Source organism: Lepisma saccharinum, chromosome 2 (genome assembly GCF_977018435.1).
Source record: "Lepisma saccharinum chromosome 2, izLepSacc3.1, whole genome shotgun sequence".
Lineage (NCBI taxonomy): Eukaryota > Metazoa > Arthropoda > Insecta > Zygentoma > Lepismatidae > Lepisma > Lepisma saccharinum.
Window position 1 is genome coordinate 114690962 of NC_139230.1, and position 17157 is coordinate 114708118.

Sequence of the window (17157 nt, forward strand, 5' to 3'; positions counted from 1 at the left end):
GCTCAGTGCTGAGGAGAGCAGAAATATATCACTCATGCCAAGGTGGAAAAACTCTGGCAGAGGAAGCACTGCTTGCTCTGGCCAATGGTATCCACATGGTGGTTTCTGAAAGGTAGAACCGTGTGTATGTCAATGACTACATTAAGTAAGACTTTCTGAAAGAGTGTGACCTTCTTTCAGAGCAAGCAGATGCCTCCCGTAACTAGAAGTAGGGGAAACCGGATTCAGCCCTTCTCTCATGAAAAAATCAATCATCAGTTACAAATTCAAATTCCACAATTTAGCATTGTTGTGGATAATTATTACCATTTTGCGTTCCAAAAAAGGCACAAGCAGATTCGTTTTACGCTGCTAGAATATTTTACTTGTTTTGCTAACGAAATATTACACTACCTTTCCACTTAGTAAAGAAAAACGGAAATATAACGATGGCTGTCTTTGGTATTATTCTAATCTTTATTACTACCACGAACTTCAAAATGTCTATTACTTCAAATATAAGAGTGTCAATATACGTACACACCGAAACCAAATCGAGTTTTATCGTAAACGACAATTTACGATATATATACAAATTAATTGCAGTAGTATTTCTCTCTAATGAAATTTAAAAAAATGTAATATTATTTCGACAGGCTAAACATTTTGAAAAGTGGAATGACATTTAACTAATTCAGAAGACGATAAAGAATAACTGCAATCCGATGATCTGAGGGACCAGCAATTCTGCCAAAGGAACGTGTCGTTTCCTACAATGACGATTTAGATACTATTTTAGTGACTTGCGTGGACTGATCTATTGCATGGATTTAGTATTCTAATGTGTGTGAGTGTGTGCAACTGAAAGTGTGTACATAGGTTAAATTACATTTCTTTACAATGCGCCAAAATATCTAGCAGCGTGTGCAAAACATTCAGTGAGAGGGGCTGTTGCCGGCTACCCTTGAGGTTCACTTACCTCGACGCCGAAGGCTGGTAACTCCATCTCCGCTGGTGGGGCTAGCAGCTTCCTCCTCCTCCTCGGGAATAGTGTACACTTCTCCGGGGCTGTGATCGTAGAACGGAATGGTCGGGATAATACCAGGAGAATCGGGCTCCTCGTCACTCTCCTCCTCCTTCTCCTCCTCTTCTTCTTCGTCCTCTTCTTCCTCCTCCTCATCCTCGGATCGTTCCTCGGCCTCCCCTTCCCGCTTTCCCATTCGTTCCGACTCCCTCCCCTCGATTTCCCGCTCCACCTCCTTGCTTCGTCCCCCCGCTTCTTTCTCCTCCTCCTTCTCTCCTTCTTCCAGAATCGTTTCCGGAAGGCCGGAGCTCGGGGGAAGAGGATAAGACGCGGGAGACGAACTCTGGGCGGCGGGCAGGGACGCGAGCTCGGGCGGCTTACCGGCCGACACGGGCTCGGGGCTAGTCGGCTCCGACATGCCATTGGCCATTGGCCTTGAATACTCACGATCTCTTTCTGGCCGCTGCTCCGTATCGCGCCGCATCTGCTCCTTGCCTCGCTGTTGTTGCTCCCAGCCCTGAAAAAATACGTCAGTTCTTAATATCAACGACAGACAACGATCGGAATAATGAATGTACAAGTTTTATGTATGTTTGTATCATTGCATCGATATGAAAACAAATTGCGAAATAGAATGTTTTTCGGAGAATATGGCGCCATTCTAAAAATTAAGTTTACGCGCAATACCGATGGGAAACAATTGAGATTACAGACGAAACGAGGGTGATACTTATGCGGTTTGTACACGCGCGCACCGAAATCAGACGAGTAACAACTATACCTGGGCCAAGCTATCTACCGGTGTCCATTGACAGCGCAGAACGGCCATGTTGACAAAGTCATGTTTCCCTGCTGGCCGCTTTGTGGAGGAAGGATTGTAAGGTTGCCGTTTGTTGCTCAAATAGGCGACAGCGGAAAGACTAGTTTTCTGTTTGACTGCAAGTTTCTTTGTAGGTTAACACCCCAACAGGAGGTCACTTCCTTAACCCAGACACTTTGCCTTTTTGAATCTAAATCCCTCTGGAGGGGTCCTAGACCCTGCGCGAGGCTAGTTTTGTCGATTTTGCAGCACTTCATTGTTCTAAGAACAAAGCGTAATACAATTCATACAAGTTCCGGCTATTGTTGTGTTCTTTTTCACTATTTGTGTTTATGAGTCTGTGAAGCCATGTCATTTTCTTCGCACTGCAGAATGAAGAGGTAAGTTTTGTTATCTTGTATACATGTTTCAGTTACTTTATGAGCATTACACGTTTGCTAGGTTCATATGTGTTTGCCTAAAACCAAATAATGTTCAAAATTTTAATACACAGAGATGCAAAAATTACGTAAAGTTAGGTGTCCTTTTAGAAGGACAGTAGGCACTTGAGGGTTCTTTGTGTTTACCTTCATTCATTTATATACATTAATATCTTAATATATATTTAATATATTAATTATTATTATAATAATTATTAATTAATATATTAATATATATATATTATATTATATAATAATATAATAATACTATACATATTCATTTATATACAGTTATTTATGTTACGTAAATTTTCTATTACAGAGATCTTACACTTAATGAAATGCTTTCCATCCTTGAGGAGGAAGATGATGATGATGATGGTGATTGTTTACAACATGAGTTGGATATTGTAATAATGCCACCAACCAATGCCACAGGAGATGTCACCGATGAAGATTCTTCAGAAGATGATTCAGTTTCAACCAATAACCTATCCAGGATCTAAGTTGAATGCTGAAGCAGAACTCTTTACTTCCAATAACGATGAGATAATTAGCAATTTGGATGAAACTGTTTCCCGAAACAATAATCAAAATTCTCCGTCAGTGTCATCTAGTGAAAATAATATAAGTGGACTAAAGGAAAACTGAAGATGTCATTTAGTGACTGGCCAACAATTCAGGAAGTATTCAATGAAGAGTCACCACTCGAAATGTTTTGCATTTCTTTGATGATGCTATTCAATTGTTGGTAGAACAAACTAACAGATATGCAGCGAGAAAGAACAAATCAGGAGATGTTAGTGAAGATGAAATGAAGTGCTTTTTAGGAATTCTCTTGTTGAGTGGATACAACCAGGTTCCTAGAAGTCGTCTTTATTGGGAACAATGTAAAGATACAAGCAATGGCACAGTTGTGAATGCTATGTCTAGAGACAGATTCGAATTTATTATGTCAAATCTGCATTGTTGCGGTATTGAGCATTTGGGCACAAGTGATCGTTTCGCAAAAGTGAGACCTCTTTTCAACATATTGAATAAGAAATGTCGGGAAATGGCACCACACTTCTAATATCACTGTGGTGATGAGGCAATGGTGCCATATTATGGTCGCCACGGATGCAAGCAATTTATTCACTGCAAACCAATCAGGTACGGCTACAAGCTGTAGGTTGGTGCTACTTGTAATGGGTATGTTGTTTGGATGGAGCCATATCAGGGTGCAAAAACGAAACTACCTGATGAGTACAAAGTAGGCTACTTGGTCTTTTCCCATCCGTGGTGTTCATGTACACTGATGTTTTACAATCTATTGGGTCTCACCCTTATCATATCTTCTTTGATAATCTTTTTACCACAATTCCTCTTCTTACCGAACTGAGTCTGCATGGTTGTAAGCTACCACACAAACAATTAGAATATGTTCTTATGTCTTTGTTTCATGTTAAATAACATTTCTTTCGCTGAAGAAATATGTTCATTATTTCGTTACGCTAACATAATGTACCCCTTAATGCCTACTGTCCTTTTAAAAGGACACCCTCTAGAGCATTGTTGAAACTAGGTATTTAAAAAAAAAAAACACTATTTTTACATTAATGTGATTTTTCTTAATGCATTAAATACAAAAAACAAGAATTTTCCTCTCCATTCGAAAAACTTCTTGGATATTTCAAAATATGAAACATTACATCAGCTTAGAATTCCTTCTGGAGCATTGACTTAAAATTTCATGTAGTTTTCTTTCACTGTTGTCTAGATATTATCAATAGTTTTGTGATTACCTGAGTCTATTAAACTATTGATAATATCTAAACAACAATGAAAGAAAAGTACAAGAAAATTCACGTCAATGATCTAGAAGGAATTCTAAGCTGATGTAATGTTTCATATTTTGAAATATCCAAGAAGTTTTTCGAATGGAGAGGAAAATTTGAAAAACATCGCCCATTTGCATGCCAAAGGTCCAGCCGAGCCTTAACCAAGGATCGGTCGAGCTCGTTGTAGTCACGCCACCGGTCGCGGGTGAGCGCGGCGCTCACCCTTGCTTTTCAGGCATATTTCACCATATTTTATTTTTAATTTTTTTTGTACTTGTAATGATCTGTTTATTATAATCCTTCTTATTCATTACACTTTTGTTTCAAAATGTTTATTTGTTTTCAAACAGCGTAGTATACATCGTCGAAGCCAACAAGTCTCAGCGATAAGAAAAAGCGCATGTTCCTCTGAGGTATAGATCGACCACAAGAAAAAAGAAACCTTGGGTCGAGATGTCCCCGCGCAGCTTTCCCTTCTTCCCTCCACCTCGGGCCATAAGGAAGCATGGTCCACTGTCCCCCTCCCCTACTCGCGGGGGTACGGTGCACAGGAGTCGCGGGTCTGCCCAAGTTATTTTGCTCGTGGTTCCACAATGAATGGACACAACTACTGCCACTACTACTAATAATAACAACAATAATAAATGCATATTCAGGTAACAACTGTATTATTGTTTACATGGCGGGGCCACATGAGTGATAAGCTACAAGAACAATGAAATTGGTCTGTGACAGCTATGTAAAAGTGCAAGTGACTAAAAATACTGTTCTATTTGATTACATTGTAGTGCATTACCATGTGCGTAGCCAGAAATTTTTGTACGGAGGAGAGGGTTCAGGCTCTGATAAAAGTAAAAACATTAAAAATAATAACAATGGTTATGATTGTTATTGCACAACAATAACTATTATAAACTAATAAAATAAAAGTTTTTATTTCTATAATAATTTTATTGCATCCTTTCTTGGGCAGCCTGTTCTATTCGGTCAACCAGATGAGCGAATATGCAGCCCAGCTATTTTTATTTATTTATTTATTATTTATTTTTTACATTTCAAATACAGTTAGTGTACTGAAATGCAAAGTACTATATTTTGTTATTTACATTCACACGCCTTGTTCAAGAAAAACATTAAGTTAGGAGTAAATTTTGGTCATATAGTGCGACCTCTCACATAAGAAATCTAATTTTTGGAATTTTGAAAATATGAACCACCTATTCCTTGGATTAAATAATAAAAATATGGTTCCTGTATTTTACACTTAACTATTTCGATCTCGCGCATTTTTTTCTTCGATTTTTCTGTTGTAAACATGGGCGTCGAAAGGAGGGGAGTCGGAAATTTGGAAATTGGCATCGTTCATTTCAATTAAAAAAAGGAAAAAGCTTGTTCTTTTTATTGTTAATAGGGGAAATAAAGATCATTTAGTTAGTATTTGAACAGAATATAGCGACAGTAGAAAGTGTGTTAGATCAAAAAATTTAAAGGAAAATATTGGAAACAAGTTGTATCTCCACATTCTACCAATTAATCCAAGAAATAAATGGTTCCACAGTTTTCAATATTCCAAAAAATATAGTTTTATGGGGGAGGTCACAACAATTTTCCCTACCTTTTACAGCCTTTTCACGAATGATGTATGCAAAAGTTAATAACAAATACAATAACTGTGAATTCCAGTACACTGAGTGAAATGTAAACCAAAAATGTATGAAATAACTTTGTACTAGTGTTCACTCATCTGTTTATTTTTATTAGTATATAATATTTACCATTGTAAAAATAACAATTTTTTTATTATAAATTTTTATTATAGTTATTATTTCTGCTATTCAAGTTTTATCATTTCCCGAGCTCCAGCAAAAATTCTGGCAACGCCCATGGTTGGAAATATATCTAACTGAAATTTATTTCTGTTATTATTATTTACAATAAAAATATTATACTTTCTGTTTTTTGTAACTTGAAATGAACGATGCCAACTTCTAGGAGCTGGTCGACCGACCGGTTCGAACCCCCGCCCTTCCCGACGCTCATTTGAATTACATACATTTATTTTCAGCTACGCATGAAAAATGAAAAAAAAAAAACCGCTGGTTTATACCGTCGTACAAAAAGACACTGACATTTTCTCCAGGTAAACTTTGCAGTAATACCAGCACTACTAATAATAACGGAAAATTAGGAATGATTACTAGTGAGAAAAATCTTTCAACAGGATAATATTAAATGATCTTGACTAAGCTGTCGATGAAAGTAAACCAAACGCCATGTCAAATTTCCCTTGCAAAACTTAACGCTGCTTTCGTTCCTCTTATCCTTGCTCCATTCAATATCAGTTGTGCAAAATATGGAGCTACCGTGAATGCATCTGCACATGTTAGATTGCCGGAATTGGCTTTCGTACATCTCTCGCATGTCGAAACTTAAATTTTGAAAATCACAGAGAATCCTCTTCAGTATTCAGCGTTACAAACACGAGGAGCAACGAACGCCTTCGTGCATGGATTTCTAGAGCGCTAAGCAGACGACCGAGTTCACTGCCGAACGAGAACGTCATAACTGGAATATCCAATCAGAGGCCGTTCGGTTATCGTGACGTATAGCATAGATTTGGCACAACTTCTAAGGCCAATTTTTCGCAAACTATTTCGAATTAACACAAACTATTTTGCACAACGTTAATATAAAATGAATGGCATGCAGTGATATAGTTCAAATCATATTTTAGGTTAGAGTGGAAATGTCCATTGTATTCACTAATTATAGAAACAACGGACCGTACAATTTACTAAGAATAGAAATATTTATGCAAACTCTTCGGTTTCTTCACTGTGTAACCTGTGGGGAGTTTGAAACATCTTCACTTGTTCTAACCAATTTGTTTTCATGCAGTGCAAGAATATGTTTGGCAACTCAAAAGGGGTACTGTGAACATGTCAGTATTCTAAACGAGATATTAAAAAAAAAATGCCCCTCCCCAATCATGGACGTCCGCAAGATTTTTCCACGGAGGGACAAGCAAGGTATTTTTCCATGGGGCATATTACCGCGATAATAGTGTTGCCCCCACAAAAACACCTCTTGAATTTGAAATTTTCGCATTCCAGCATCCCCACCCCACTATAATAACTGAAATTAAATTATACGTGTGAAATATATAATTTTAGATTGACATTCGTTTCCTAAGGGGGAAATGTGGCCATTCTTGTGTCCCTTCCAGATGTCCATTCCCATATATAATACTTTCACCTAGAAATTTAAGGTAGAGGAATCTTATTGCCGTCATTAAAAGATATTATATTTTCAAGCTTTCGAAAGTTCAAAGCAACTACGGGGAAAGGGGGTGCAGTGGATGGAAATCAATTCTGGGTGGGGGGGGGCAAACATTTAAGTAAAAGAAAGCAAGGCTAATCGAATCTAAGAGTAGCAGGACAAAAGAACACTCAAGATGGTATTAGTTTTTACGTCTTTCTTGCATTATTTCTTCCAGACGGCCAAGAGAACCTGCAGTGGTGCACGGAGGGGTAATTGCCCACTCAATTTAAAATGTTACCGGGAGTTGAACCTCGGCGCCAAACAATCTAATTAAAAAAAATGTAAAGCGTGAGTGAGTGATTTAGTTTATTTTACTTCGCGTTTTGTGCCTCTTGGCTAATTTGCGAAGATGGGGATGAGTGATGAAATTGATGAATGGACATTCACAAACAACCAAGCAGGAGCGGGATTCGAACCCGGAACCCTTGGCGTCGCAGCTCGATGTGCTAACCACTCGGCCACAGGGTCCGGCTAAAAAAAAAAAAGGCCATGGATGCCCATGAAATTTTTTGTGCCCTTTTAAATCAATATTGTTTTCAGTTTGCAAAGATTTGGATCAGAAACATTTCTTGCTCGCTTCGCTCGCATTTTCCTTCTTTTTTGTACTGCATTGTAAATTACTAGAAAAAGAGAGAGAGAGAGAGAGAGAGAGAGAGAAATAATAACAGACAGTTGCTGCTAAACATTTTTGTCTTAAATGCAGGAACGATTGTTCGGAGGCCGGCCCCCGTGGCGGAGTGGTTAGCACATCGCGCTACGACGCCAGGGTCCCGGGTTCGAATCCTGGACTGGGCATGGAAGTTTGTGAGTGTCTATTCATCAATTTCATCATATCATCCCTCATTCCCATCTTCGCAAATTAGCCAAAAGTGGCACAAAAAGCAAAGTAAAATAAAACAAATCAATCAATCAATTGTTCGGAGGTAAAGGTGCCCGCACATTTCAGAGACAATTTATATAATTTTTGCTGTTGATAATTATAGAAAGGATGAATTGATTATGTAATGTATTTAAATAATATGTATAATATTTATATAATATTATACACACACACACACCCTCAATGCAATAAAACTAAAAGAGTGAGATGAAATGAGGGTTTTCTTTCCCGACTGAACTTTCATCAAGGCTTTTGTCTCCCTTAATCAGAGGGTCTGCGCACGCCTATGTCAATGATATACTTCTAAATAGATTTCTGTTTCTTGTTAAGAAGTGTAAAGAATATGATAATGGATATGTACATACACACAACTTTGTCGGGTTCAGCACCTACCCCCCCCCTTCCCCCCGTGGGCTCCGCAAAAAACTTCAGGTCAGCTGTGTCCCGGATTTTCACTTATGAATATAGCAACTCTAATCATACCAAAAGTTGAATCCCCCCTCCCCTGCGTTAACTATATATACACCCATGAATACTGGTATGGCATTGAAGTTCAAGTATAGGGTCTATCATACTCTCATATGTATATGAATGAATAAGGAAGACGGAAATAAAATACTAAGAGTTCATCCGAACAAATCACGAGAAACTTATAGATTATATACATATCAAGTAAACGCATGTAAAATTACAACAACGAATCACGTACCGCATGTTGTTTCTCTTCCAGTGATAACGACTTTTCTTTCTAATAAAGAAATCTCACATGCAGGCGAATGACGAAAAGTAAAATCCCATAAGATTCTACAATTAAATGGGGGATGGACTTTAGCTTACCCAAAACTCGAATTTCGTGTCAAAGTTTTGGCATTCAGGGTTATCAGAACATAAAAACAAGAAAACTTGAAATCCGGATCCGGAAAATATACTATCCGGATTTCGGATACAATGCAATCCGGATTTTGGGGGGAATCCGGATTTCGGAGGGAATCCTGATTTTTGAGCGAGAAGAATTATGGAGGCAAGGCAGGTTTTGGAAGGATAACGGATTACAGAGGGAAAGCGAATTTTGGAGGGAAAACTGAATTTAATAATTTAATAATATACTCTAATCTACCAACCCAATGTCAGACAGTATTCCACGTACTGCACTGCATTTAGCAGACTAACGAGACTATGGCGTCTGGACTCACAGCCAGTACAATCCTACATGGAGCTTTTTTGTGGTTTTGTGATCTGCCCATTTGTGTTTGTGATTGTCCCTTCGTCTGCTTCATCTTATCACAATTAATCCTCATCTTTGCGATTAGTCAAAAGTGGAAGAAAAGCGAAGTTAAATACAACAAAAAATCAAATCAATTAATGTAATATGTCGTTCAACTAATAAACTATGGGCTATGATAAATTTCTTCTTAATTTAAAGGGATAAGATAAAATATCCCCTGTTCGTACAAAGCGAAGTACATCAGGGAAGGGACACATAAATGAGAGAAGTAGGGAGGCCATATCAAGATTCACACAGGAAAAATATATTGATTGAGTTGGTGTTTTAAGTCCATTTTATGCACAAAAAGGCTAATCGGGACTGGACCTACAGTTTAAAGTGTGATCCGACAGGAAAGATAGGAATGATAGCCAAGAGGCTTTACAACAGGTGACGACATCGGTTACTTTCGCTTCTTTTTTCTAGACTGGAGGGGATGGAGAGAATTTTAATCAGAAGATCTGGTGAACGGATTTCCCATGCACTTTTACCATGTGTCTTTTAAAGCACAGAGAGAGAGAGAGAGGGGGGGGGGGATAATACAAGCAGAGAAAAATAGTGGAACGCAAAAATAAGACGTACAATAGCAATGAGAAAAGGTGAAAGAAATGCAAAGGAATTCGGGACAGGGCGAGGGAATATCTGTGTGTGAAACTCAAACTTTATATCTGTCAACCCTAATTTATCAGAATTTGACTCCTGCCCAGCCGGTCAAAATTTTCTGGCGCCGCCCATGACAGAAGCCGACTTCGCTTAGTAATACAGTAGATATCCCTTCTTTTATGAAATGATTGCCCTACTTTGTGTTTTCATTTTTGACCATAAAATAATTGGTACAGGATAACAAAAAGTTGGTACATGAGATCAGTTCCGCAACAATCGGATGTAATCTGAAATTTTTTTGCACGTATGATACGAGAGCAGTCAGTATCAATCATGTAGGTGTGCTGAGGGGTCACGAAATGAAATTTTGGAAGTTTGATGTTGAAAATAAAGAAAACATGCATTCTATAACCATAACATCAAATATCAATGAACTTTTAATAGGCCAATGAAACTGAAGACTACTAGTGACTTGTTTTAGTTTTGTTTGCTTTGGCCACTACAAGCGCATGTTTTGTAATTATAAACAAACAAAGCTTGTTTATGCAGGTCAATGACCATATACTGTGCGTTAAAAAAGAAAAATACATTTTTATCAAAAAAATAATAATGGTGGAAGAAAGACAACAGCCACTAATAATTGTAGAAACTCCCCCCCCCCCCCGAATAGAGGAAAGTAAATGCCGGTTCTCTTTCAGATTACGATCAATGTCTGTTGTCTACAGTGACAGCGGTGTTACTCCAATGTGACCACAAACCTATCTCGCGGTACACCAATTACTATCACAGTAAGTCATACATATCGTAACTAGCAGATGCGGAAGAAAATTAAGGGGTGCTGAAAAACCCCTTCGCACCTTCTTCCCGGGCCACCCATGCATGAGAGCAAGAAAAGTTTGGTCGAAAGCAAAAATAAATATATATGAAATTTTGTGTTGTATACGATTTCATTGTTTCAGTTCCGAAGCATGTAATCTCAGGAAGCAGATGCAAATGATTATATTCTTTCGGGGTCAGAAAGTGCTTGAACATTAAACTGAAGTGCGAACTTGTCCAATCTATCAAAATATCGCTCTTGTGCAACTGCTACGACAGATAAGGAGCCATCGATCACTGTGGACATGTTTGGCCGAAACAAAGAACTGTTGTACAATACTACTGCAACAACACTGATCACATTGCTTTTCAGTTAGCCAACTATTCCTCTTTCTCAGTTTGGGATTAGCTGCAAACATTTATTTATTTTATTTCGTCTTCTTTTACAATTCGAAGTTAAGGTTGTGGAGCCATTACTTCCACTTGACCATGTTTACAAAAAAAATTGAATGTGGAATAATTAAAATATTTAAAAAAGAAAGAAATAAAGAAATAATATGTAAACATTACAGAGAAATAAAAAATGCAAAGAAAAAATACATACAAGAATGGTAATCTAACCTATAGATACGGGTACACACACTCACACTCACACATACATATTTTTGCCCTTACAGACGTACAAGCAAATACATAACATTACACTTACTTAAACACAGTCCAAAACGGTTTACTTTGACGTTAAATCATCTTAACTATTACGTTAAATCATTTTTGTGTCTTACGTCCTTCTATCATTCTCTGCACCCGCCACATTATTAGGGAAGTCAAACATTTAATTTCATTATATAATATGTGTAACTTTAACATATTCATTAGACTTAGTTACGTGCTATTTAAACATTTAATATAAGCGTGAGCCAGGACGGATAGAATTCGAAATCCGGATTCCATTCAAAATCCGGATTCCCTCCGAAATCCAAATTTCCTCAGAAATCCGGATTCTCACTTTTTACTATCCGGATTCCGGATTTTAAAAATTCCGGATTTGGCCATCCGTAGTTTGAACGGAACACGCTGTATTACGTATCAACAACAGAATTGACTACTTTGATGTATAAAATATGATGAAACCGTATAAAAAATATCTGTGATAGTAATATCCTGTGAATGGAAGAAAATGGGGTTCTCAGAACATCTGAAGAATACAAAGATCGTATATTTAAAAGTTGAAAATTTATAGACAAAATTTTCATCCAATATACCACTGTAACAACATTTGATATATACGTACAAGAACTGTACTGTGTACTGCGGGCATGACTTGACAGGTAATTTGCCCAATACGTAAACTAAGTGTAATTTATTATATTACTTTACGTAAATAACCTTTACGCATATAAAATACTCTTCGTATAAAAAATATTTCCCTCAGTTTATTAAAAAATATTTTACTAAAAGCATTTAGATGAATTCAAATATACATTACACTCTGCGTGTTCGAAACGAGGTGGCGAACACATTATTTAGTTATTTACATTTTTCTTGTGCGAGCTGTGCGCTGTACGCACTACATAAATTTTACTTTACACACACTTTGTCTTCCCTCAAAGTCATGTATTGATATTGTCCCCTCTTTACGTTAATATACAAATAACTGTTAGTAGTTGATCAAATACAAACAAATTAAACATAATAAGTATAGTTTACCAATCCAAATATTGCACATGCAAATAAAGTTATGTGTCCAGCTCATTTGGCCTCCAGTCTCTATATACCTGTACTCTGTTTCAATCTTTCACTCCCCACACAAACTCCCCCTTTGCACTATCGGGCTGTCTTTTACACTTGCAGTCTTTCCTCGTCGTTATGTGATAAGGGATGTTTACACTTTGTTACACTATGAAGAAGGTTCGGTTGGAGCATGATCACTCATTTCGCTGCCTTCTCTAATAGCTTTCCTCCGCTGTTCTCTTACTTCCCCCAGGTATTTCCCCACTTGCTATGTCGCTTCTTTTATCTTTATTCTGTCGTCTACCACTTCTATCACCTCCCTCCCTGTTAAGTTTTTCATCCATTTGTCCCTTAGGTCACGTGTAGAAGGGCAGTTCAGTAGAAAATGCTCGTCCGTCTCCTCTCCATCGCACATAGAACATATCGTTTCCCCTTCTTCGTTTTTCTCCTTAATTGTGTCCATCCTCCTAGTCTGAACCATGCCAGCGCGCCTCTTTCCTTTTTTCCCACCACATTGATATATTTCGATTTCCCCCATTCTCTTATTCTTAACTGTTCCTGATTGAGGTCTTCGTTTGGCAGTCTGCTATTATTTCTTGTCTGTCTATGTACAGTAATCTGTCTCTAATTTGGTTTTCTGTTGAAATGCCCCCCTCCTTCCTCCCTCTTCTCATACCCATCCCATTCCGCTATTGTATAGGAGATTTTTCACTTCCCAGTTCTACTCCATAGTTTAATGTTCCTAATATTATTGATGAATAGAGGTTTTGAATGACTGCGAAAGGCATTTGAGGTGCCTTATTTATTGTCTTTATGACTTGTTCTATTGCAAATTTCGTTTTAGTTTTTCTTGCTCTTATGTGGTGTGTCCAGCTTCATGTCATGGCGAGTGTTGCCTCCAGGTATGTGAAGTTTTTAACTCGCTTGATTAAATCACCCCCCATATGTCCATGTCTCCTGTCTGCTAAATATGTAGCCATTTTTGAAAGCAATGATTTTTGTTTTTTTAATGTTTAAATTCATTTTATATTTGTTTCACCCCTCATATAGGCTATCAATGCTCCTTTGTAACACCCCTATTGTCTCGGACAAGATGATTTTCGTCTGCATACATAAGGACTGGTATACTTTGCACTCCTATATATGGGATTGAATCCTGATCCATTTTAATATCATGTGCTACCCAATCTATGAACATTGAGAATAGCACTGGTGATAGGATGCATCCTTGTTTGAGTCCCCTGAGCGAAGGCTGCAGTGCCGAGACTAGTGTTGCCCACGGGACGAGACGGGACAGGCTTTAAAAAATTCGAGACGAGACGAGATTGACCATGTGCCATAAGACAAACGAATATTTTCGAGACGAGACAGCATTTCCACGAGACTCCACGAGACGAGACAGGCCAAAGTCTCGTCTCGTGGGCAACACTAGCCGAGACTTGGTTTCCTTCGCATTTTACTCCGAATTCTACCCTCGCATATATTGCTTGCAGTGCTCTGATCATGCGCGCGGACATTCCCTTCTCATACAATTTTCCCCACAAAATATCCCTATGAACTTTGTCGAATGCTTTTTCAAAATCAATGAAACATGCATATAATTTCCCCCGCTTCCGTTTTATTTCGTCTGTACGAGTGTTTGTAATATGAATATATTGTCTCATGTGCTGTGCCCTTTCTTGAATCCCGTCTGTAGTGGCGAGATTTTGTCGAATATTTCTGCCCATTTCTGAATCCTGCGGTTTAAGACGTGTGTGTAAATTTTACTCCCCTAAAAAGTATGTTTCCCGAGTAACATCTAGGCTAGGTGGCCCCCCTTCCCCTCCGACGACACGGCGGCAGTGTGCTTCCCAAATGTAGGGTTCAATATGTGCCCAGTTGCTCTTTTGGCCCCATAGTTTCCGTAATATGCCCCACAATGCTGTGGTGTTCTTTTCTGCTACGGTCTGTTTTGTATCTTCGAAATTTCCCTGTTGCCATTTCTCCTTTTCTTCCGTTAAAATGTTATTATAAGCCTTTCTACTCGAGATATAGTTATTTCTGGTTTCCATGCTATTTACGTATCTATACGCGCGCATACACAACCGTGCAAATCCGCAACGTAATTACGCAAAATTTCTGAACGTCGTAATTTCCATATTTTTTTTTTCAAAGTTGCGGCAGGAGCATTACATATCCTCATAGAGTCGTCTTTTGTTGTGCTTCCCTCAAAATTTGGTCCATCCAGTGTCTATAGAGCCGACGCTAGAAGCGAAATTCCTCAGATGTCGCAAGAACGTCAGCGGCTTATCGGAGTAGTGGTAAGCCGCGAGAAGCCTCTCGATACTACGCGAATGCGACAGCTGTCGGCTACCAGTTGTTTAGACGTGTTCACTTCGGTTTGCGTTTATCAGTACTCGTGTTGTTTATACTGTGTTATTGAGTTGGTGTGCTAAAGTGCTAGTGCTTTATCGTGTGTTATTTGTTATTCATTCATTAGTTATGCCACCAAACAAATATAGTCTTGAACAAAGAGTTTTTATGTACGATACTTACGTGAAAACGAACTCTTGCAGAAAAGTAGTCAGGCGATTCGCAAGAAAATTTCCTGGCAATCCTGTTCCGGACAGACATACTGTTTACAACCTCGTTAAAAGATTACGAGAGACAGGATCTCTTGAACCTAAGAAACGTGTTTCCAGACGACGTGTTCTTACGGAAGAAAAGCTAGACGAAATTGGTGAACGACTTGAACATACTCCAAAAAAATCCCTCCGTCGGCTTGCTCAGGAAACAGGCATTTCAAAATCCTCAGCACGAAATGCCACTAAATTACTTAGATTAAAACCCTACAAAATTACAGTGGTTCATGAATTGCAACCGCGCGATCACGCGACTAGAGTTCGATTCTGTAACTGGATGCTGGATAATATTGTTGCTGGCAGAGTAAATCCAGAATTAATCATATTTTCAGACGAAGCTTGGTTCGAATTGAATGGCCGAGTTATTTCACAAAACAATCGCTATTGGAGCGCAGAAAAACCTGACCTTGTGCATGAAGTTCCGCTCCATCCTGCAAAAATTGGTGTGTGGTGTGGTTTGAATGCGCACAGAATAATAGGGCCTATTTTTTATGAAGGTACTATCAATGGTGAAAGGTATCGAAGAGACATACTACAACCTTTTTTTGAACAATTAACGGACATTGAATGCCAGCAGTCATTTTTTCAGCAGGACTCTGCTACTGCTCACACTGCTTATGAATCACTTAATTTTATTGCCGAGATTTTTGAGGACAGAATTATCAGTACTGAGTTGTGGCCCTCTCGTAGCCCCGATCTTACTCCTTGTGATTATTATTTATGGGGAACATTAAAAAACAAAGTGTATCAGAATAACCCGCGTACAATAGAGGATTTAAAAGAAAATATAAGAAGAGAAATTGCCAGAATCACACCTGAGGAGCTTATGGATGTTCAGAGGAATTTCATACGCAGATGCCGGAAATGTATTGGTGTTGAAGGAGGTCATTTTCAACATCATTTATAACACAGAAGGTTAGTGATCATCATTATTATTAGTTTTAAATATAATTTTACACTTTCGGTTTGCTTTATGCGCCGCGATGCTGTCTTCCCTTTCTGTCAACCGAGGATAAAGTAGAGATGTCTAAGAAAGATTAGATGTCTGAAATAAGGTTGTAATTGTAACTGTAATTGTGAAAAGTGGAAACATTACAAAACAAGCGGTTTCTGTTACGGACTATCTGTTACGCAATTTGGCGGCACCTGATGCATGACAAGGCCGGTAAGCGGCCGACGCTCTCGCGGTGTCTAAGAAAGATTACATGTCAAAAATAAAGTGCCAGAAATATTTGTATTTTAGAGGACACCTTTTCCAGCATCCTTACGACAAGGTACGTGCTTATTTAAGTTGTAATTGTAACTATAATTGTGAAAAGTGGAAACATTACAAAACAAGCGGTTTGTGTAACGGGCTATCTGTTACGCATTTTGCCGGCACCTGTTGCATGACTGGGCCGGCAAGCGGCCGACGCTCTTGCGGTGTCATGCTGCAATAACCTCCCTGTATATATATATATATATATATATATATATATATATATATATATATATATATATGTATATCTATGAGAGAGAGAGAGTCAAAGTCGCGGTAGTTCAGTCGTTATGGCGTCTGACTGCCATGCGAGAGACCCGGGTTCGATCCCTGGCGGCGGACTGAGCGGGATTTATCCCACGTGTTCAAGCGGCTCTAGCGCCCACCTAGCGTTGTATGAAGTGGGTACCTGTTGAAACTATGTGGGGTAAAGGGGAACAGTGGTATGGTGAAGTTCACATCACCCCCCGCCTCCAGCCGTGTCAAGAAAGTGTTGACCTTGCAAAGTCTTGATTATGTCAATAACCATTCCAGATATAATTTGTTAAACGAAAGGCGTCTGGGTTATGCAGAAGTTCAACTAGTTGCCATAAAGCAC

General features: G+C 38.6%; 1 protein-coding gene across 1 annotated transcript in view; it reads right to left on the reverse strand.

The window, feature by feature from the left end:
* The window catches only part of LOC145984124 (uncharacterized), a 928179-nt gene that overhangs the window by 560912 nt on the left and 350110 nt on the right, over nt 1–17157 (reverse strand). Inside the window, exon 6 of the mRNA XM_083117559.1 lies at nt 959–1520. Coding sequence (XP_082973685.1) covers nt 959–1520 — 562 coding nt within the window. The remainder of the gene's footprint in view (nt 1–958; nt 1521–17157) is intronic.